The sequence below is a fragment of the Hypanus sabinus genome, chromosome 10 (genome assembly GCF_030144855.1).
Source record: "Hypanus sabinus isolate sHypSab1 chromosome 10, sHypSab1.hap1, whole genome shotgun sequence".
NCBI lineage: Eukaryota > Metazoa > Chordata > Chondrichthyes > Myliobatiformes > Dasyatidae > Hypanus > Hypanus sabinus.
This window is the reverse complement of record NC_082715.1, coordinates 40070915-40093815: the sequence shown is the minus strand read 5'-3', so window position 1 is coordinate 40093815 and position 22901 is coordinate 40070915. Positions and strand designations below refer to the sequence as shown.

General features: G+C 36.9%; 1 protein-coding gene across 13 annotated transcripts in view; it reads right to left on the bottom strand.

Annotated features, from left to right (window-relative positions):
* The window catches only part of LOC132400603 (dystrobrevin beta), a 488265-nt gene that overhangs the window by 140750 nt on the left and 324614 nt on the right, over nt 1–22901 (bottom strand). For all 13 annotated transcript variants that reach the window (XM_059981722.1, XM_059981724.1, XM_059981723.1 and 10 more), the window contains one exon: nt 21044–21130. In XM_059981722.1, the coding sequence (XP_059837705.1) occupies nt 21044–21130 (87 nt within the window). The remainder of the gene's footprint in view (nt 1–21043; nt 21131–22901) is intronic.

The window sequence follows — 22901 nt, the reverse complement described above, 5'->3', positions numbered from 1 at the left end:
ATGAAGGACAGCAGCTCATATCAATATCTAAGTCAAGCTTGCAAATGTCACAGCACTTACTGAAGCTGACTGCAATTGTGACTATATGATTCATACCTATTACAAAATCCATCTCAGATTGTGAAAACAAAACCACAGAAGTTGTTTGAATAGATGAGACAAAAAAACAAATTAAACCAGCAGGAAAAAGCTACATTCCTTCCATCGTAAATACTTCAATGGCTGCTGTATAATCTGACATAAGAGCTTGCTGATTCTTTCAAACTCTGTACAGATAAGCCGAGCAGAATTTCAATGCTAATGCAACCCATACGAAGCAGCTAGACAAGAATTCACACAATAAAACCTAATTGATACAGAGTACAGAAACGCAGAACAGATTTTTTAAAAAGCCAAAATCAGGGCATCAACTCAAAATTCAACAATCAGAGCATTCCAATAATTGATTATTGGAACTGCTTGAAGAGCTATTTTCATTTCAGCATGTTAATATCTTTTCATAAAGCTTGCTAGCTTCTCTTAAGAAATCTTTACATTCTTTCTTTACAAAGCTGTCAGACACACATTTAAGGATGCTGTCTGACCTGCTGAGTTCCTCCAGCACTTTTTGTGTTGTTCTCGATTCCAGCATCTGCCGTTACTTGTCTCTGCATATCATAAACTTATAAACTTTACCCATTTTATATATCTCAAAAGGAACTGCCCTCTTTTCCAATTCTGATGAATGGCCCCCAACCTAAACTTAACTATTCCATAGATGCTATCTGACCTAATAAATGTTTACAGCATTTTCAGTTTTTATTTTATATTTCTAGCATCTAATAGTCTTTACTTTCGCTGCCATCTTTGTTTGGAAAAATTATTAGGTGACAAAAACAAACTTGCGAGTTTTCATTCCTTTTAGACAAATGAAACTAAAGAAACAAATAAATTTGAGGAATGTGCCTATGTGTATGAGGAACTTCCTTTAACGCAGATGAATCACACAGCGATAAATTGTACATTTGTGTCAGGAAACCGGAGTCGGGTGCATACAGGTTGAAAGGACCATTTCAAAGCTGCAAACCAGAAAATGTGCTTGGGACCTGAAACAGATTAATTGTAAGAGGTGCACAATAGTAAGATACTGCTATTTGAAAATGATTCTGAGGTTACAATACATTACGGCTCAATGAAATAAAAATAATAATAGATTGATACAAGGTAATAATTGTATCCAGTGACAGTGCCATGTACAATAGAATGTAGAAGAGATCAGGAAGATACGAAGATGAAAGCAACTCCCATACACACAAGCGAATTAGACCCATTGTCTAGGCTCTTGGTTATCACAGGTGTTTTTAAAATAATGATGAAGAGCATTTATTTTTTCAGTTGCATTGATATCTGAGCTGTTAAGGAACTAAGTGAAATAGTTATTAGAAAAAGGATCAAGGCAAATACAAAGAAACATTTCTTCAGTGTCATCCCTTTTGGAAACACATTACTGTCATGAATGTATAGATCCTACAACACTCTTTGCCCTACTGCAGGACACAGTCCAAGGAGGAAGACGTTGTCTAGTATGGATAGTAAGTGGATGGCTGGGTGAAGTTAAGATTTATGAGGTATGGATGGATTCCACTATTGAATTATTTTGAGATACTCTATAACTAATTGGTTGGACAGTGGAGAAGTCTGAAAATTTAGTGCACTTGTAACTTCAAACTCAATAGAATATCTACTTATTGCCTTGAGTTTAAAAGATTGAAATGTGATTTGATTCCTGGCTGTGAAGTCTAGAATTTAAGGGTTACTAACTGAGGGCCAAAATGAAGAAAATGCTCTTCATGTACTTTGGTAATCAGGAACGTACAGCTTCATGCAGAAAGGGGTTATTGAGAGAGAAAACCAGCCATGGGTAAGCCCAAGGACCCAAATATATATGCTTGCTATTTCTTATGTTCTTATATTAGTCTGAGCAAGTTAAAATAATTCATCTTAATTGATGAAACTGACATTTGATTCACAGTGTATCAGCCATAATGATGTTAGATTTCAACCATGACACAATGGATTAAAGTTGGAGATATTGTTATGATTTATCTCGTGTGATCAGAAACCTGTAAGACTGCAATATTAAATAATAATATTTAAATATATTATTTTATAAATTTGCACAGATTAATCTAAGCAGTTTTCTAGTTAGAGTTCTACCAAAGCATCATATAGTTTAAAGAGTTCCACTGATGGAAAATCTTTAAAATAATTTGCATTAATTTATAAAATAATGAATTGTCTTTATTATTGCATTATTTTCATGAAGTTACTTTGTTGGAATCTGGAAATGTACTTAAACTTGTTAATATTATGAAACTCTGAGATTAATACAAATGTGACCAGATTAATTGCTTTAATCAATTCTGTCTCTTCCTATGCACGGAGAATACCAGCATGTTCAGTCCTGTCTTTTTTTTTGTTGTGACTCACCAAATTTAATTTGTAAAGGTACAAGTAACTCTACAAAGAAATATATGTAACCCTCAAGAGCATTGCTGCTCACTATAAGACAACTCGTCTCTTAATACACTGCAACAGCTCAGGTCTTATGTTATGCCTCAGCTAATAAGAGGAAGAATGCCAAATTTCCTTTTAACCACCATTTTGACTTGTCCTCTAATGCACACTTTAAGATAATCTGATCCCCAACCCTTTGGCACTGCTCCTGTAACCAAGGAGATTCTAAACTGATGTTCAGAGACTGTGCTATTTCCTCGTCTTCTTCTTTTAAGAGTGAGTTTACTGTTCACTCGAGTGGACGTGGAGAGGATGTCTCCTACAGCAGGGGAGTCCAGGAGCAGAGGGCACAGCCTCAGAATAAGACTTCCCTTTAGAACAAAGATGAGGAGGAATTCCTTCAGCGAAAAAGTGGTGAACCTGCAGAATTCAATGCCTCAGATGGCTGTGGAAGCCAAGTCATTAAATATATTTAAAGCAGAGGTTGATAGTTTCTTAATTAGTAAAGGTGTCAACGGTTACGGGGAGAAGGCAGGAGAATAAGGTTGAGAGGAATAATAAATGAGCTATGATTGAATCACAGCGCGGACTCAAGAGGCCAAATGACCTAATTCTGCTCCTATACCTTATGGGCATCCCAGCCAGTTGATTTATCTGCCTTCACAAATTTTGCGGCGCCTAACACTTCCTGGTACCCTATTCATATTCTCCCTGTTTAAACTACAACAGCATCAATCCCTCTCTTGTGATGACAGTATTACTTATGCATTAAGAACTTTTAATCACATTTACTGCCTCCACACACACATTACATGTTTTGTCCCTTTAGCCATCAATTTTCCCTTCCTCCTACCCTGAACCTAACAACATCGTAATGTTTGATTATACAACCCAATATTTCTTTTCACACCCTCATTTTGCTTTCCTAATTCCCCCTTTAATTGCACCCAAGCAGTTGCTGTACATTTATAGACTTCCTCCAGTATTGAGCTTCTCCGAGTCTGACATTTTCCTCCCCTTTTCCTTCAGCTTTAGCTGTATGCGTCTAACTTCCAGGTGGAATCTAAATCTGTCACTGACTTTTTGTTATCATTGTAGGAATGACTTAGTCAATTTTTCATCATTGTATGAGCTACTGAAATACCCCTCCCACCCCCTACCTATTGTTCTAACACCAATTTAGATTCAAGTAGTTGTTTCTAGTCCACTTTTGACAAATTATTCCTCAATTCAATAAAATTTGCCTGTCCCCGTTCATACTTTTTTTTTATCTCCAGCTTTTTAACCATGCTAAATCCAGCTGAATTATGATTGCCATTGTAAAAATGTTCTCCCTCTAATAATCCTTTCATCAGACTAGCTTTAGTTCCAAAAACTTAATCCAAATTAATGTACAACCAACCAGTCACTGCACCCCCAAATTATCCCTAATCCCATTCCCACCTCTTCCTGTTGAATTTACTGGATTTCTGCCATTAAGTCCATTTCATGAGTCAAGTACTCTCAAAACTTTTATACTATAGCTGCCTTTTTACTGCACTTGTCAGAGGTTTGCTACACATTTTATTCACTACTTTTTTTCTTCTATTCATCCTTTTGATCATCTCTCTAAGCCTCACCTCACTATCCAAAAACCAGAGTTCCCATTCCTGCTCGTCCTTGCCATGTTTTGGTAATTCCAAAGGTGTCTTACACTTCCCTGGATCTATCTGCACTCTCAACTCATATCTAATCATTGTACTATTTAAACTGATATCATTAAGCAAGGTCAGGCTGATTTGGTTGATTTTAAGTAAATGATCTCTAATTATAATACCCAACGCAGACTGACAACCACTATGTTGAGTACCAGCGCTCTGTTCGCCACAGAAGGTGGTATTTTCTGGTGGCTACCCATTTAATTCTAGTTCCTATTTCCACTTCAACATGTTGATCCAGGGCCTACTACAATGAGGCCACACTCAGGTAAGAGGAACAGCACCTCACATTCTGTCTAGCTAGCCTTAAAACTGAAGGCATAACCATCTATTTCTCTAACTTCCAGTAATTTTTCCCCCCTCACCGCATTTTTACCATTTCCCACTCTAGAACCATAGAACACTACAGCACAGAAAACAGGCCATTCGGCCCTCCTAGTCTGTGCCAAAGCATTAGTCCCATTGACCTGCACCCAGTCCATAGCCCTCCAGACCTCCCCCATCCATGATTCTATCCAATTTATTCTTAAAACTTAAGAGTGACCCCACATTTACATCAGATGGCAGCCTGTTCCACACTCCCACCACTCACTGAGTGAAGAAGTTCCCCCAAACCCTTCCCCTTTCACCCTAAAGTTACGTCCTCTTGTATTTGTCTCTCCTAATCTAAGTGGAAAGAGCCTACTCGCACTTACTCTGTCTATACCCCTCATAATTTTGTAAAGCTCCATCAAATCCTCCCTCATTCTTCTGCACTCCAAGGAATAAACTAGTAACCTGTTCAATCTTTCCCTGTAACTCAACTCTTGAAGACCCGACAACATGCTAGTAAATCTTCTCTGCACTCCTTCAATCTTACTGATATCCTTCCTAGTTAGGTGACCAGAACTGCGTACAATACTCCAAATTTGGCCTCACCAATGTCTTATACAACCTCACTATAACATCCCAACTCCTACACTCAATACTTTGATTTATGAATGCCGGAATGCCAAAAGCCTTCTTTACAATCCTGTCTAACTATGACACCACTTTCAGGGAATTATGTATCAGAACTCCCAGATCCCTTTGTTCATCCGCACTCCTCAGTGCCCTACTATTTACTGTGTATGTCCTACCTTGATTTATCCTTCCAAAATGCAACACCTCAAACCTGTTTGCATTAAATTCCAACTGCCATTGTCTGACCCATTTTTCCAGTTGGTCCAGATCCCTCTGCAAGCTTTGAAAGCCTTCCTTGCTGTCTACAACGCCTCCAATCTTAGTGTCATCAGCAAACTTGCTGATCATCTAGATCATTGATATAGACAACAAACAATGGACCTAGCAGATCCCTGAGGCACACCACTAGTCACAGGCCTCTAGTCTGAGAAGCAATCATCTGTCTTCTCCCACACAGCCAATTTCAAACCCAGTTTACAACCTCTCCATGGATACCTCTGAACCTTCTGAACTAACCTTCCAAGTGGGATCTTGTCAAATGGCTTATTAAAATCCATGTAGACAACATCTACAGCCTTTCCTTCATCTACTTTCTTGGTAACCTCCTCGAAAAACTCTATAAGATTTGTTAAACATGACCTACCACACACAAACCCATGCTGACTATCCTTAATCAGCCCTTGGCTGTCCAAATACTTGTATACCTGATCTCTCAGAACACCTTCCAATAATTTACCTACTACTGATGTCAGGCTCACTGGCCTGTAATTACCTGATTTACTTTTGGAGCCTTTTTTAAACATGGTACAACATGAGCTACCCTCCAACCCTCCAGCACTGCACCCATGACCAAGGACATTTTAAATAATTCTGCAATTTCTACACTAGTCCCTATCAAGGTCCGAGGAAATATTATGTCAGGCCTGGGGGGATATATTTACCTGTATTTGCTGTAAGGCAGTGAGCATCTCCTCCTCTTTAATCTCTATATGTTCCATGACACTACTGCTTGTTTCCCTTCCTTCCATATACACTATGCCAGTTTTCTGAGTAAATACTGATGCAAAAAAACGGTTTATGATCTCTCCCATCTCATGAGGCTCCACACATAGATGACCACTCTGATCTTCTAGGGGATCAATTTTGTCCCTTACTATCCGTTTACCCTTAATATACTTGTAGAAACCCTTCGGGTTTACCTTCACATTATGTGCCAAAGCAACCTCATATCTTCTTTTTGCCTAACTGGTCTCCTTCTTTAGTATTTTCTTACATTTTCTATACTCTTCAAGTACCTCATTTGTTCCTTGTTACCAATACCTGCTATACACCTCTCTCTTTTTCTTAAACAGATCGCCAAAATCCCTTGAAAACCTAGGTTCCCTATACCTGTTAACTTTGCCTTTAATCCTGGCAGGAACATATAAACTCTGCACTTTGAAGGCCTTCCACTTACTGAACACATCCTTGCCAGAAAACAACTTATCCCAATCCACTCTTCCTAGACCCTTTCTCATTTCCACAAAATTGGCCTTTCTCCAATTTAGAACCTCAACTCAAGGACCAGACCTATCCTTATCCATAATTAAGTTGAAACTAATGACATTATGGTCACTGGACACAAAATTACTGCCTACACGTACTTCTGTCACCTGACCTGCCTGGTTCCTCTCTCGTAGGTACCTCTATATATTGATTTTGAAAACTTTCCTGAACACATTTGACAAACTTCAAGCCATCTAGCTCTTTCACAGTGTGGGAGTCCCAGTCGATATGTGGAAAGTTAAAATCCCCTATTACAACTTTCTGTTTCCTACATTGGTCTCTCTACAGATTTGCTCCTCCAATTCTCTCTGACTGTTGGGCGGTCTATAATATAACCCTATTAGTGTGGTCACACCTTTCACGTTCCTCAGCTCCACCCATATGGTGTCTCTAGACAAGCCCTCTGGGCTGTCCTGTCTACGCACAGCTGTGATATTTTCCCTGACTAGTAATGCCACTCCTCTCCCTTTCATCCCACCCCCTCTATCACATCTGAGACAAAGAAACCCCGGAACATTAAGCTGCCAGTCCTGCCCCTCCTGCAACCAAGTCTCACTAATAGCACGTGCCAATCCACACCCTAAACTCATCTACCTTACCTACAATACTCCTTGCATTGAAATAGATGCACCTGAGAACATTTCTATCATGTACAAACCTTTGATTTCTGTCTATACACGCAGTCCTCACATGACCTTTATCCTCCTCCAGCTCACTATCTGCTCTAACACTCTGGTTCCCCTCCCCCTGCAAATCTAGTTTAAACCCCCAGGAGCAGCCCTAGCAAATCTACCCGCAAGGATGTTAGTCCCCCTCCAGTTCAGTTGCAAACCATCCCGTCAGAACATGAAGCCCTCTCACCTGCACCATCATCTTAGCCATGTATTGAGCTGCATTATCTTCCTTTTTCTAGCCTCACTAGCACGTGGCACAGGTAGCAATCCTGAGATTGCAACCCTGGAGGTCCTGTCCTTCAACTTTGCACCTAACTCCCCGAATTCTCTTTGCAGGGCCTCCTCCTCCTTCCTATCATATTGATCCCTATATGAACCACGACATCTGGCTGCTCGCTCTCCCTCCTGAGAATACCGAGAACTTGATCCGAGATATCACGGACCCTGGCACCAGGGAGGCAACAGACCATCTGAGATTCTCAATCTCTCCCACAGAATCACTTATCTGTCCCCATAACTATTGAATCCCCTATCACTACTGCTCTCCACTTTTCCCTCCTTCCTTTCTGAGCTGAGGGTCCAGTCTTCGTGCCAGAGACGCGACCAACAACAACTTGTCCCTGGTAGGTCCTCCCCACCAACAGTATCCAAAACAGGCCACAGGGATGCTCTGCTCTTTCTGTCTATTCACCTTCGCTCTCCTGACAGTCATCCAGCTACCTGCATCCTGACTTTTAGGAGTGACTGTCTCCCTAAAACTCCTGTCTATTTCTGCCTCTGCCTCACGAATGATCCGAACTTCATCCAACTCCAGTTCCCTAACTCGGTTTGTCAGGAGCTGCAGCTGGATGCACCTTTTACAGGTGTAGTCATCAGGGACAATTGTGCTGTCCCTGACTTCCCACATACTGCATACGGAGCACTCGACTGCCCGAACTGCTGCCTCCATTACCTTCTCCTAAGTTAATTAAATTAATTAAAGGACCTGGCCTTACCTCACTGGGAGCAAGCTCGTCCTCAGCCTCTCAAGCCAAAGCCTCAAACCTCCACTTCTACCCTGAGCCACTCACACACTGGCCTCTCCTCTTCAGCTACCCCTCCTTTTATTTGTCCCTGCCAATTATCTCGTACTCACTCCCTCTAATCAACATGGTTTAACCCTTCAGTTGCCCTCCATGCTCCTTTTAAAGCACACTCACCTCAGCTCCTCAGCTGCTTCCCAGCACTCAGCGCTCTCCTGAGCCCCTCGCTCCTCCTCCTGCTGTGACGGTCCCTTCTGACATTCTGGCTCACTTCTTAGTCCTTTGCTTCACCTGCCACCACATCCTCTGCTATCCCTTTCTTTTCATCCATGGTTCATTGTCCTCTCCTATCAGATACCTCCTTCTTTAGCCTTTTTACCCTTTCCACCTATCCCCTCCTAGCTTCTTACTTCATCCCCCTCATCTGATATCACCCATCACTTGCCAGCATGTGCTTCTTCTGCTTCCCCCATCTTCTAATTCTGGACTCTTTTCCCTTCCTTTCCAGTCCTGATGAAGGGTTTCAGCCCAAAATGTTGACTATTTATTCTTCTCCAGAGATGCTGCCTGACCCGTTGAATTCCCCTAGCACCTTGTGTGCTTCACTCAGGTTGAATTTTTGACTGCAATAAACAAGTAAATTTAAACTAATTACAAGTTTTGAAAATCAATGCAACTGCAAACGCTAGGAATGTAATGCTGAAAATTTCCCCCTTATCTACCTCTGTAGATACCCAGATCTAAAATAAATAAAACAGAAAATGCAAGAAATACTTAGCTCAAGCCTCATCTGTGGGAAGAGAAACAGGCCAATCATATGTTCATTGGTGTAGCCTGAGCTGCTGAGAATTGCTATCTCTTTCTGTTTTTATTTTATCTATATATTTTTTTCTTTTAACTCATAATCTTTGTGATCATCAATTTTTAAAACTAAAATAAGCAAAATATTAAATGCACAAATATTGCACCTGCCTCAGGCGTAGGCAGGAAATTCAAGGGGATTTAATGGCTGTGTGCAAACGGATTACAGCGAAACAAAGGGGAAATGGATGGATGGGGACAGCCCTTGAGAGGGCATAAACTCAGAGGGCTGAACAACCTTCTTGTTGGTCATATGAAAACACATATATTGTGACATGACGGCAATGGAATGGTATTAAAAATTCTAACATTCAGGACAATGTATTAGCTAACAATGAATGAGAATCATTTGATACTTCATAACATTTGCAAAATTTGAACTCAGATGCTTAGATTTGAGGTGTACTGCTCTGAAGCTGGTGGAAGGGATGATTTCACCAAAAGTTATATCAATGCAGCAACTAGACCCAGTGAGATTACCCACTTTATTTTTCGCTTTACCCTAATGTTAGACATCAGTTCACAGTGAACACCTTTTGCCAAGTATTTCTGAATCAAACTACTTCTCGTACTTAGGAAGTGCACATGATTTGCTTCGTCTACTCCACAGAGCATCAGTGATAAACCTCCCGAATTATTAAAATTATTCCAGTAAGAAAACTGTTCCACAGTTTGCTTGGAAACAGTTAGATATCTTTTACTTTTGTGCAATTATCAGATCCAAATATTGGGCTGCACTGGAGGCTTTGCCCTGAATGTATTCAAATTGAATTTACACCAAGATACAGTAGCACGTTGCTTCTCACTGCAGCTTCTGGAGGAAGTGCAAATCTTTACTGGTTCCCAATAAAGACAAATCAATATTCTGAGAAACTAATTTAGTCATTAATTCAACGTTTGGCCACAATGAATCATGGTAGTTGGGATTAATTGTGTTGAAGTATCTATGTGATGGTTAAATACCATTTTATTTTCACAAATACATTCTTATTCACAGATCTAACAAAAGTTGAAACTTACTTTCTTTTAAGGTGCCAACACCTGTAACTTGATGAATGAATAGAATGTTGAACAGCAAATTCCAGAATAATGAATACACTACACACTGTACAATATATGATACTTGCTTATTCTACTGAATAGTTTTTTAAAAATCCCAATGAACCAAAATTAAAACTGAAAACTTCAAGTCCGAGTTCATGTATCAAAGTTACCATTTGATTTTACGAATTCAAGAACAGCCACTTGGATGGTTGTTTCATTTATAAGTACAAGTCTCTTGAAAAATAAACCTATAAAGCACGATCGTCACGTGATCATCTGCTCAGGTGGAAGATAATTATAAATACATAAATAACTTAGATTTTTAAATTTGAAATGAGAGATTGCAATACTTTGGACTTAGGTCAGTGGTTACCTGGAAAACCATTATCATTCTGCATCTGTACGGTGCCTTTCTTCATAGCAGCAGTGACTATACATGATTCCAGTTTAGTTGGCTGCAAATAGGTTAACATGCTGATCAGAGAACTCCGTTAAGTCATTGTTGAAAAGTTACACCTATACCTGACATGATACAAAGTTGCATTTCAAACCCAATTTATTTTAATGCCCAAGTAAAATGTGATGTCACTCCTTTGACTGAATCAGATTGTAAAATGTTGTTGTTATTTTTGACCCCGATTGATCATTTAAGATTTTCCATGTTGTACTCTCTGTAAACTATATCTTCTCCATTCATACAGGATGTGGGCATCTGGAGCAGATCCATTAGATGGGGAGCCAATACCATAAGATCTGGGAGCAGAATTAGGCCATTTGGACCAATATTTCCTCTCAATCTCCTGCCTTCTCTCCATATCTCTTCACACCCTGACCAATCAAGAATCTATCAACCTCTGCCTTAAATATACATAAAGACTTGGTTTCCACAGCTGCCTGTGGCAGATAGCTCCACTGATTCACCACAATATGTCCAGACACTGCATGTGAAGGCTTCTCTGATACGATCAAATTGAAAGGTCCAATGCGACAAAGAAGAACATTAATTATGTCCAGCCAGGTTGTGGTGCTGGTCAGCACCCTTCCTCCCTTAAGGTACAAGAGCCTGCAGGCAGATGCAGTAACTTTGGAGGTGGTGCATAGTAGATTGGTACCTGGGGCATCAGACAGTAAGCCTCACTGTACTAGACGGTGCTGCCTGCATTCATCCAGGCCTATGGAGAGTATTCCTTCACACTCCTAACACCCACGTACAAGTAAGAGCGCCTTTTCAGTAATCTGAGATGAGCTACTTGCCCAGAATGACTAGACTGTGACCTAAACCTTCTATTATCATCTCAGGATTTATGTAGCTCATTTAATAATTATGAGTCAAACAGTCATTGCCACATACTGAGACGTGGATGATGCAGGGTGCAGTGAAAGCAAGAAAAGTGGTGAGACTCTCTCACTGGAAATGAGACATCTTTGGCATGAAGGCCATTTGCAAAACCTGCTGTACATATCCCAAACCATGCAGCTCCACTGCTGAATTATAAACACTGACCTACACAGACTTACTGTGAAACATTTCGATTTCAAAATTCACATCCTCCTTTCAATGTTCCGAGATCTCCTTATTAAACTCTGTAACTTCTGTGCACCTCCAGTCCCCGCCAGTGGCCATGCCTGGCCGCCAAGATTCCAAGCTCTCCCTTACTAAACTTCTCTTGCTCACTTCCTTCCATGAAGACAATTCACTAAAAGAAGCCTTCCGCCAAAATTTTGGTAATTTGCCTGTAGTCCTGAAATGTCCCAATGTCATGCTTTGTCGGATAATTCTATGAAACACCCTGGGGCATCTCACTATGTTAAAGGCACCTTGTAGTTGCTGTTGTTGGCAGACTAAATAAATGCTACTTCTACACTTTCAATTACATAAGATAGATGGCATAGAAAGCAGAGAAGGGAAATGAATTCTGACATACCAATTTCAGAACATTTTTATCTGCAGCTGTATCAAGTTAAACACAATCCGATTCATTCCTAATCTTGAAACCGAGGATACAGATTTCCTCTTTTTTGGTTGTATGAGCTGTATGACCCTTTCTTGTCATGATGCAAAATTATGGCATGCAGTTATTCACAGTTCAAGATTCTGACCAAGATTTCTTGATGAAATATATGACATTTACCATGTAAGTTTGTGGAAGCATTGCCTTGTTAAAGTAATGCCTGGAGACTTTGCAAACAGATTGATATTTAGTATTAAGATATCTACTGCTACTGGCACCAATTAACAACCCCTGCTTTTAAAAATGTTTTTATACATATGAAAATAGAGTTTTAGAAATATATCATCTAGAAAAATGGATGTTTAAATTAACTTACCAATTGGGACTATTTTCATTTGATATTCCAGAATTAGTTTTGAACAGCAATCCTTTTTAATGCAATGTTAAGATTGCATTAAACCCAATTCAAAACAAGAATGACTCTACACAAATTATTTGTAATCTCAACTGGAAATAAAATGACAGCTCTTTAAGTTCATATGTACCTGCACAATTTAAGCATACACACACTAAATATAATCCCGTAGAACCAACAACCATGTGCTTCTGGAGCTTTGGGCTGCAAATAAGCCCAGCAGGGCAAGCAATAAAACATTCAAGAAAGGACAGCTCATATATTTTGTGAAAGCACGAAGCTCAATGGGATAAATACCTTCCCTAACCCAGTTACAAAACCATCAAAATGAGATATTGATGCTCCTTGGTGAAATTGGCCGTGAACTCATATTTCAGAACTATAACAAAAAAAAACTCTCCTTCTGTTAGAAATTTTCATTAAAGATATTCAGTTGTTTTCTCATTAATGCAAGAAAAATGTTTACTAATGTGGTTGTGAGGAAAAGCAATACAATTAATGTATTATATGATTTAAAATCATGATTTCACAGTGCAGTTTATTGTGACAAATTCTAGCAGTATATTTTTGAAACCTATGTATGTCACAATTTAAGAGATAAATGTATTTAATAGATAACTAAAACACAGCAGTCCACAGACCTTTTGTCAACAAAGAATCAATTCTTTTAGCCAACATCCATCAAAACCAATGAATAAAAATGTGGCCTTATTCTGAAACCAATAAATCGAGTTTTGTCCAGAAGGGAGGAAAGTGAGCTCCCAGTGATTCAATTACTGAAGTGTGGAGTTCCAGTGCTTAACAAACCCTGTTACAATCTCAGAAGCTGTTAACTCTAGACATTTAAAATGTTCCTGACTGTGCAACCACACGAGATTAACATAACACTTTAACACCAATAATCCAGCTGCATTTTTACACAATGTCTGAGAATTACCAATGTCAAGAATAGAAAGTTATTTATTTATTTATTTGTTTATTTATTACTTTTTTTAGAAAATTACAAAGAATAAATGTGATGATAAAATAATAAAAAAGAGAAAAATAATATTAATCCTCCCCCTCCCCTTAACCCCTATCTAAAGAAAGAAAAAAAAGAAAGAAAGAAGAGAAAGATTGCCTGGATATCGGAGGATCCCCACATGCACCATGGAGTTCAAAATAATTTTAATATTTATTTTTACTTTTCCCCAATTACTTTATAATTTATTAAGTATGGGAGCCAAATTTTCAAAAATATATCATATTCATTTCTTAGATTATATGTAATTTTTTCAAGTGGAATACAACTATATATTTCATTATTCCAACGATCCATAGTTAAATATAAATCAGATTTCCAAGTAACTGCGATAACTTTTTTGGCTACTGCCAATGCAATTTTTATAAATTTTTTCTGATACTTATTCAATTTAAGTTTCGGTATTGTCCCTTCAATGTCTCCTAATAAAAATAATATTGGACTATGTGGGAGTTGTACTCCAGTAATTTGTTCCAATAAAAGTCTTAGATTTATCCAAAATGGTTGAATTTTAAAACAAGACCAAGTAGAATGTAAAAAAGTATCAATTTCTTGATTACATCGAAAACATTGGTCAGACATATTTGAATTTAATCTATTTATCTTCTGTGGTGTTATATATAATTGATGTACAAATTATATTGTATTCATCTAAGTCGAACATTTATTGTACTTATCATACTATCAGAACATAATCTTGACCAGCTTTTTCCTCAATTTTAACATTCAAATCAGATTCCCATTTTTGTCTTGATTTATGGATTCCTGATTTAATTGTCTGTTTTTGAATCAAATTGTACATACAAGATGTATTTTTTTTAATTTTTCCTTTTTGAATTAATATTTCTATTTCACTAGGTTTTGGCATCAACATTGTTTGACCCAGCTTTTCTCGTAAATAACTCTTTAATTGAAAATAACAGAAAAGAGTGTTGTTTGATATTTTATATTTATTTTTTAATTGATCAAACGACATCAATATACCTCCTTCAAAACAATCACCTATATATTTAATCCCCTTTTGGAACCAAATGTAAAAGTTTATTATCCATTGTAAAAGGATAATATTTTGAATTTAAAATTTTGAATTTATTTTGAATTAAAGTTCTTTTTGTTAATAAAGATTTCTTTATCTCATCATCCATATTTACCTTATTCCATAAATCAATCAAGTGTCTTAATATAGGAGATTCTTTTTTTTTCCCATATCCATTTGGATTCCCATTTATATATAAAATCCTCTGGTATGTTTTCTCCTATCTTATTTAATTCTATTCTAATCCATGCCGGTTTTTCTTCATCAAAAAAAGATGCAATAAATCTAAGTTGATTTGCTTTATAATAATTCTTAAAATTTGGAAGTTGTAACCCTCCTAAATCAAATTTACATGCCAATTTTTCCAATGATATTCTTGACATCTTTCCTTTCCAAAGAAATTTCCTTACATATTTATTCAGTTCTTGAAAAAACTTCTGAGATAATTGTATTAGTAAAGTTTGGAATAAATATTGCAATCTAGGAAATATATTCATTTTTACAGCATTAACTCTACTTATTAATGTTATTGGTAACATCATCCATTTATCAAGATCCTCTTTTTTTTAATAATAGCAAATAATTTTGTTTATATAAATTTTTTACATCATTATCAACTCTAATACCTAAATATTTTATCCCATTTATTGACCATCGAAATTGAGTTACTAATCCACATTGATTATAATTTCCTTTGGTAAGGGGTAAAATTTCATTTTTATCCCAATTTACTTTATACCCTGATACTTTCCCATATTCTTCCAATCTAAAAGATAATCTTTGCAAAGATTGCAATGGGTTTGTTAAATAAATCAAAACATCATCAGCAAATAAATTAATCTTATATTCTTCTCGATTAACTCTAAAGCCCCCAATGTCTGAATCTGTTCTAATTAATTCAGCTAATGGTTCTATTGCCAATACAAATAAAGCAGGTGATAATGGGCAGTCTTGTCTAGTTGACCTCGTTAAGCAAAATGGTGTTGAAATCTGACCATTTGTAACTACTTTAGCTTGAGGATTAGTATTTAAGGTTTTAATCCATTGTATAAAAGATTTTCCTAACTCATATTTTTCCAATACCTTAAATAAAAAATCCCATTCCAATCTATCAAATGCTTTTTCTGCATCCAAAGCAACTGCCACACTCATTTCCTCTCTTTTGTGTGCCAAATGAATTATACTAAGTAACCGGGTTATATTATCCATTGATTGTCTGTTTTTAATAAAACCTGTTTGATCCATATGTATTAATTTTGGTAAATATTTAGATATTCTATTAGATAAAATTTTTGCTATTATTTTATAATCTGTATTCAACAAAGAAATAGACCTATATGATGTTGGTTTTAAAGGATCTCTATCTTTTTTTGGCAATACAGTTATGATCGCTGTTAAAAAAGATTGTGGGAGTTTATACATTCTTTCCACTTGATATATTAATTCCATAAAAGGAGGAATTAATAAATCTTTAAATTTTTTATAGAATTCAGGAGGAAAACCATCTTCTCCTGGGGATTTATTACTCTGAAGTGATCCTAAAGCTTTTTCAACCTCTTTTAATGTAAAGGGCATATCTAATCCTTTCTGTTCTTCCAAATTTAATTTTGGAAGGGTTATTTGTGATAAAAATTTATCTATCTCAGCAATCTTATTTTGTGATTCTGATTGATATAGTTCAATATAAAACATTTTTAAAGTTTCATTAATTTCTAAAGGTTTATAAGTAACCTTATTTACACTTGTTCTAATTGCATTTATTGTTTTAGAAGCCTGTTCTGTTTTCAACTGCCAAGCAAGAATCTTATGTGATCTTTCACCTAATTCATAATATTTCTGTTTAGTTCTTATAATTACTTTTTCTGTATGATATGTCTGGAGTGTATTATATTGTAGTTTTTTATTAACAAGTTGTCTTCGTTTTTCTTCCGTCATATATCTTTGAGATTCTTTTTCTAACTTTTTGATATCTTTTTCCAATTGATCTATTTCTGCCATGTATTCCTTCTTAATTTTAGATGTATAACTTATAATCTGACCCCTTAAATATGCTTTCATCGCTTCCCATAATACAATTTTATCCTCAACTGAATGTAAATTTGTATCCAAAAAAAATTGAATGTTTTTTCATAAAATCACAAAAATCTTGACATTTTAATAAAATTGAATTAAATCTCCATCTATAGATCGATTCCTCCTTATCCATCATTATCATTGTCATTATCAAGGGGGAATGATCTGACAGTATTCTTGCTTTATATTCCACACTTTTCACTCTGTCCTAAATATTCTCTGATAATAAAAAAAATCAATCCTTGAGTAAGTTTTAAGTCTATTTGAATGAAATGAATAATCTCTTTCTCTTGGATTAATTTTTCTCCATATATCAATCAGGTTTAAATCTTTCATTAATGATAAAGTTAGTTTTATTACTTTTGATTTTGTAGCAACTTTAGTTGACCGATCCAAAACTGGATCTAAACAAAAATTAAAGTCTCCACCTATTAATATTTTATCATGTGCATCAGCCAAGTTCAAAAAAACTTCTTGTATGAATTTTGCATCATTTTCATTTGGTGCATAAATGTTCTTAAGAGTCCATAATTCTGAAAAAATTTGACGATGCATAATCACATATCTCCCCACAGAATAAATTACTACATTTTGTATTTTAATTGGTAAAGTTTTATTAACCAAAATTGCAACTTCTCTCGATTTTGAATTAAATGAAGCTGCAATGACATTTCCAACCCAATCTCTCTTTAACTTCTTATGTTCTGTTTCTGATAAATGTGCTGCTTGTAAAAAAAAACTATATCTCCTTTCATTTTCTTAATATATGTTAAAACTCTTTTTCTTTTCACAGGTCCGTTAAGTCCATTAACATTAAAACTTTAAAAATTAAGTAAATTAATCATTCATAATACCTTGGGAACTCTTTAAAATTCTCCATGTTGCTATGAGTCTCTCCCCAACCATCCAGGCAAAAAAGAAGAAAAATAGAAGAAAGGTAACTAATATACAAGAAAAAAAAACAAAATACCCCCCCACTAATGTTGCGAATAAAAAGAACACAACATTACGCCCCCCCTATTTTACGAGTCATGACAATCGCCATGATTGTACGCGTGAAACTCACAGCCATCGATCAGGAGCTCCTCCAGCTCCCCCGCAAAAAAAACAGAAAATATATTAGTGAAGAGAAAAAGAAAATAATTAATGTCTCTACTCCCAGTTAATACTCAACTATGTTTTTCCTTATAAATGTCTGTCAAGTCCAACCTTAATTCAGTCTTCATCATTAGTCCACTTCATTTCTATAATTCTTTACTCCTCCTCGTGGACATCAGGTAATTCTTGTACAAATTTCTCCGCTTTCCGGTAGTCAATGGAAAATCTTCTTTCTTCGTTATCCAGGAAAACTATCAATTTTGCTGGGAAGCTCAATAAAAATTTATAGCCCTTTTCCCATAAAGATGTTTTCACTGGATTACATTCCTTCCACCTCTTCAGAAGATCGTAACTTATGTCTGGATTAAAAAAAACTCTTTTCCCTTCTATTATCAATGGCCCATTTCTCTTCTTAGCACCTTGAGTAGCTGCCTTCAAGATCATTTCTTTATCTTGGTACCTTAAGCATTTTATCAAAATTGATCTTGGATTTTTATCTTGTTGAGGTCTTGGTCTTAAAGCTCTGTGTGCTCTTTCAATTTCAATTACTTGGCTTCCTTCTTTCATTTCCAAAATTTTCGCAATCCACTCTTGAAAGAATTTTATCGGATTTTCTCCCTCTGTACCTTCCATAAGACCAACAATTTTAATATTATTTCATCTACTAGAGTTTTCAAGCGCATCTATTTTTTCCAACATCCGTTTTCTTTCTATTGTCCAGGCAAGATTATTGTCTTCTATCTTATCTATTCTTTCAGTGTTTTCTTCCATCTCTTTAACTTTATTATCCATCTTCTTTTGTTTTTCCACCACATTATCGAGTGTATTCTGCATCCTTCTTATATCTGTTCTTATAGCTTTTAATTCATTCATCATATATATCAGGATATCTCTTATGCCTCCTTTAATCTCCTCCTTCTTTTCCTCTTCTTCTTCCTCTGTGTTTCCCAAAGAGTCTGATTCCACTTCCGATTCACTTCCAATTTCACTTTCAGCCGTAGTTGGGATTTGTAGTTTTGTTCATATCTGTTCATGCATACTTGTTTCTTCGTGCATGCATTGTTCTTGCCGTTTCTTCTTAGAGACCGCTGACATTGCTGCAACTTCCTGTCCCGCATCACCAGAAGTGCCATGCACTTCGCTGGGAGGAGATCCAACTTGAGTCCGAGGCTTTCCCGAGACGGTTAGGCCTTTCTCCCTGCCGATTTGCACAGTCTTCGAAGTAGTAGCTTTCTTCTGTTTCGGTTTAGGAGCCATGTCAAAAAATAATCCTGAGTTGCTTATAAATAGTTTCTAGTAGGTATTTGTTAACTCTTCTTCATTTAAACCCTATTTCATTACTTTTTACCAGGGAGCTGGATTCCCAACGTCTCGATCCTATGTCATCACGTGACACCCCCCAAGAAGAGAAAGTTAAGTTAAATTCTGCCCTGAGCTTTATAGGCTCATTGGTCCGGTCCTTATGCTGCTTTCCGTGGTGTGAGGTGACTGAGAGTACGAGACTCCCCCCCAGATAGGATGCCAGTCTATTGCGAGTTTAACCCCGCCAATACCCATTTTCAGCTGGGTGGACTGGTTAAGTGCCTTGTTCAAGGACACAACACGCTGCCTCGGCTGGGGCTCGAACTCACAACACAAGAATAGAAAAAGCCTGCTTAAATGTCATTAATTAAAGATATTCTTCAGCTCAGGGCTTTCCATTTGGTATCAAAATCAAGCAGTCTCTTACTGGATGTTGCAACTAGAGTTAAATATTACCAACATCTAGTTATCACCAGCATCAATACACTCATTAGTCATTATGCATACCTGCCACCTTTGTGACTGAAGTGTCATATTACTGATTTAAATGTCAATTTGTCATTGGTTAAAGGATAAGTTTGCTTTGAAAAATGGGAAAGTAATTTCATACACCGCTTACAAAGCCCACCAGATATCGTTGGCCTTTGAACAACCTCTATTGATTTGAAGCCAGGACTCAAAGGTGAAACAAAGGAGGTTCAGTTTGAGAGCTAGCCTTCTGAACAGCCGGAAGCAGGCATGCATGATGTATGTCACTACAAATCGAAGCATGTTAAAAGGTACACCAAACAGCAAGGATGAACATTTCAAATATTTCAAGGAAGAATTATCGTTTATTGAATTGTTCCATTGTGCCTTTTGAAATGCTTAATTGATCAGGCACTAAAGTTCACAACTGCACCTACTCCACATTAATGTAAACTGCTAATCACAAACTTAAATCAGTACAACTCAAAGTACATCAACTAAAAATAAGACATTCACACAAAGCTTACATTAATACTTGTGCTTTTCAAGATAAAACATATCTCATGATTTTCACAATCTCATTTAATCTGCAACTTTAATCACACCTGTTAAATATGCTTAAATAATAGGCAACAACAGGTAAAATAGATATGCTCTCAGGATGCCCACATGTCAAGTGAAGGAACATATTAGAATTGTTATGCAGAATTATGGGCCCAATTAGTAAACTGATTCGCTCAAAAGGTAAGGTTATTACATAAAGGAATGGGTTCCATCATTTCTAAAGCAAATGCAGAAATACACAAAATACTTGAAAACAGAAATGTAAAGATACCACCTTATAGATGTAGTATTATTGAAATATTGGAAAAGGTGAAACACAAAAGCCATTCAAACAGATTCTGAATTTAGCGAATCTCAAATTGACATGCAACTTAGAGGCAGTTACAAATGAACAGACCTTGTTCCCAGCTTGGGAAGGTGGAAAAAAAATCAGCCTAGTGAACGAGGATGTTGATATGCACAGTATATTCAATTCCCACCTTCAGGGTCAACAGTCAATTAACCAAACATCAGTTGCTGTGAAGTCACAGAAAAAACCTGGATGAATAGTAATTCATTAAATACATTCAGGATCTGTGAGTGAGCTTTATTTTCAGATTTTTTTGCTTGGTCTGCCTTTTTCGGATTTTCAATCCAGGCTTGCCAATGATTAACATGTGCTTCAATTGAACTATTAATGCTGACTGGTTTAAGTACAAACTAAAACTTGTTTTAAAAAATGGCAAATTGACTGTAGTATTTTGTTATAGAACCAGTTATAACAAATAAGTTGGATTGACCTCTTCTTGACAATATCATATAGTTGTCACATTGACACTCAAGACATACAGTACCTTTTTGTAGGAGTCGGTGCTCCAGAGGAAATTACTGAGTGGGATACCATGGCATCATTCATGTTTGGCAATGATCGTTGTTGGGGGCTAGAAAGCAACAAAAAAAAAGTAATCAAATAAAGTAGTACACTTAATAACATCTTTCAAAGATACACTAAACTAAACTATATTTATAAATTCATGGACATCAATATTCAAATGGAAAAGTTAATTTCCTACATGGATAAAAGATTTCTGAATGTTATTTTAAAGACAGCTCAACCGCACACTAATTTCAAAGGTGGAGGACTTAAGTGGATGCAATTAATAACCTTAAGCACAAACTGCATTCCAAGAAGTGATTGTTCAAGTTGCTGAACAAGGTCAAAGTGTTCTTCCAAGTTGTTGTGGGAGTATAATTGTCTTCAGGTCTTGCAGGCCCATTAGTAAGCTAATGGGTGTAGCAGCAGGACACCAATGACCATTTTGGAGAGTGAGCTCTGCTGAAAGCTTCACATGGACTACAGAAAAGATGGTGCAGATTTCCAGAGCCGAAATGCCCTGTTCAGTACTCCTTGAAGAATGAGATAATTATCTCAGCGGTGGCAAAGTGAGAGGAAGGTGAAGTGGAAGACCATTGACACTTGCAGGCTTACTTTGAACCTAAAGTGAGTTGGGTTAAGGGAGAGGAAAATCTCAGATCTTGTCACAAATATGTGAAGAGAGATGATGTTGGGAAGAAATGAAAAGTAGAGATTGGGAAAACATCAAACAAGTGCAAGCAGGCATATCAGCTGTTGGAAGTTGTTTAGTGAGGGTGGGGGCTCCGTCTGTTCTTGACAGGGATTTCAGAAATTAGCTCAGTGTATGTGCAACGGAACTCAAGCTAAGAAACTTACTTACTTGGGAGGTGCCTGGTCAACATAAGGTTGATAATTTACCTAGTCATCTAGGCTTCCCCAAACTTAGATCAAGTTGTTGTACATTCCTCAGCAGTACTCCAAAGGCATTTGTAGGAACTGACATCATCATGGCATGGACTATGTCAGATTCTCAAGTTATCTCAGTGAATCACACCACAAACTACCTGATCTATTTTTCAGACTGATGAAATACAATCCAAAAATATTTTAGATTGTATCACGCTTGATGAACTAAAGGTAATTTTGTTCACAGTGCTGAAATAAACCATAATGGGGAATGAAACACCTTATATGCATTTTACTGTGTGATTTTATTGATAAATGGAAAATGGGTTAAGCACAAAATAACAAAAAATTAATTTGAAGTTTGCCATCAGAATTTCAAATCCCTCAAAATGTTTTAATGTGTTCATGGAATCACATATTAACAATTTATTCTTATTGTTCAGAATTATTAATTAGTTTATTGGTAATTTTTACATCTAAAACTAGTTTAATTTCAAGAGCACTCCCTGAGTGATGAGCTTTCTAACTGAATCATTTGTCATTGGGGGGGGGGGCAAAAAAGAGCTCCAAATCCTACGCTGACATATATAGTATTCTCAAGTAATCATGCTCTAGTTTTGTTCAGGAGAAAGCCCTTCAGTCCATCTAGCTGGTGCCAAATTATTATCTTGCCTAGTCCTGTCTACCTGCACCAGAACCTTGGACCTCCATACCCTTCCCATCCATGTACAGTACATGTTGAAATTGATCCCGCATCCACCACTTCTGCTGTCAGCTCGTTCCACATTCTCAGCACCAGTGAAGAAGCTCCCCCTAATGTCCCTCTTGAAACATTTCACCTTTTACTCTTACCCCATGATTTCCAGCTCTAGTCTCACCCAACCTCAGTGGAAAAACCCTGCTTGCATTTTACACAAACTATAACCCTCATAATTTTGAATGCCTCTGTC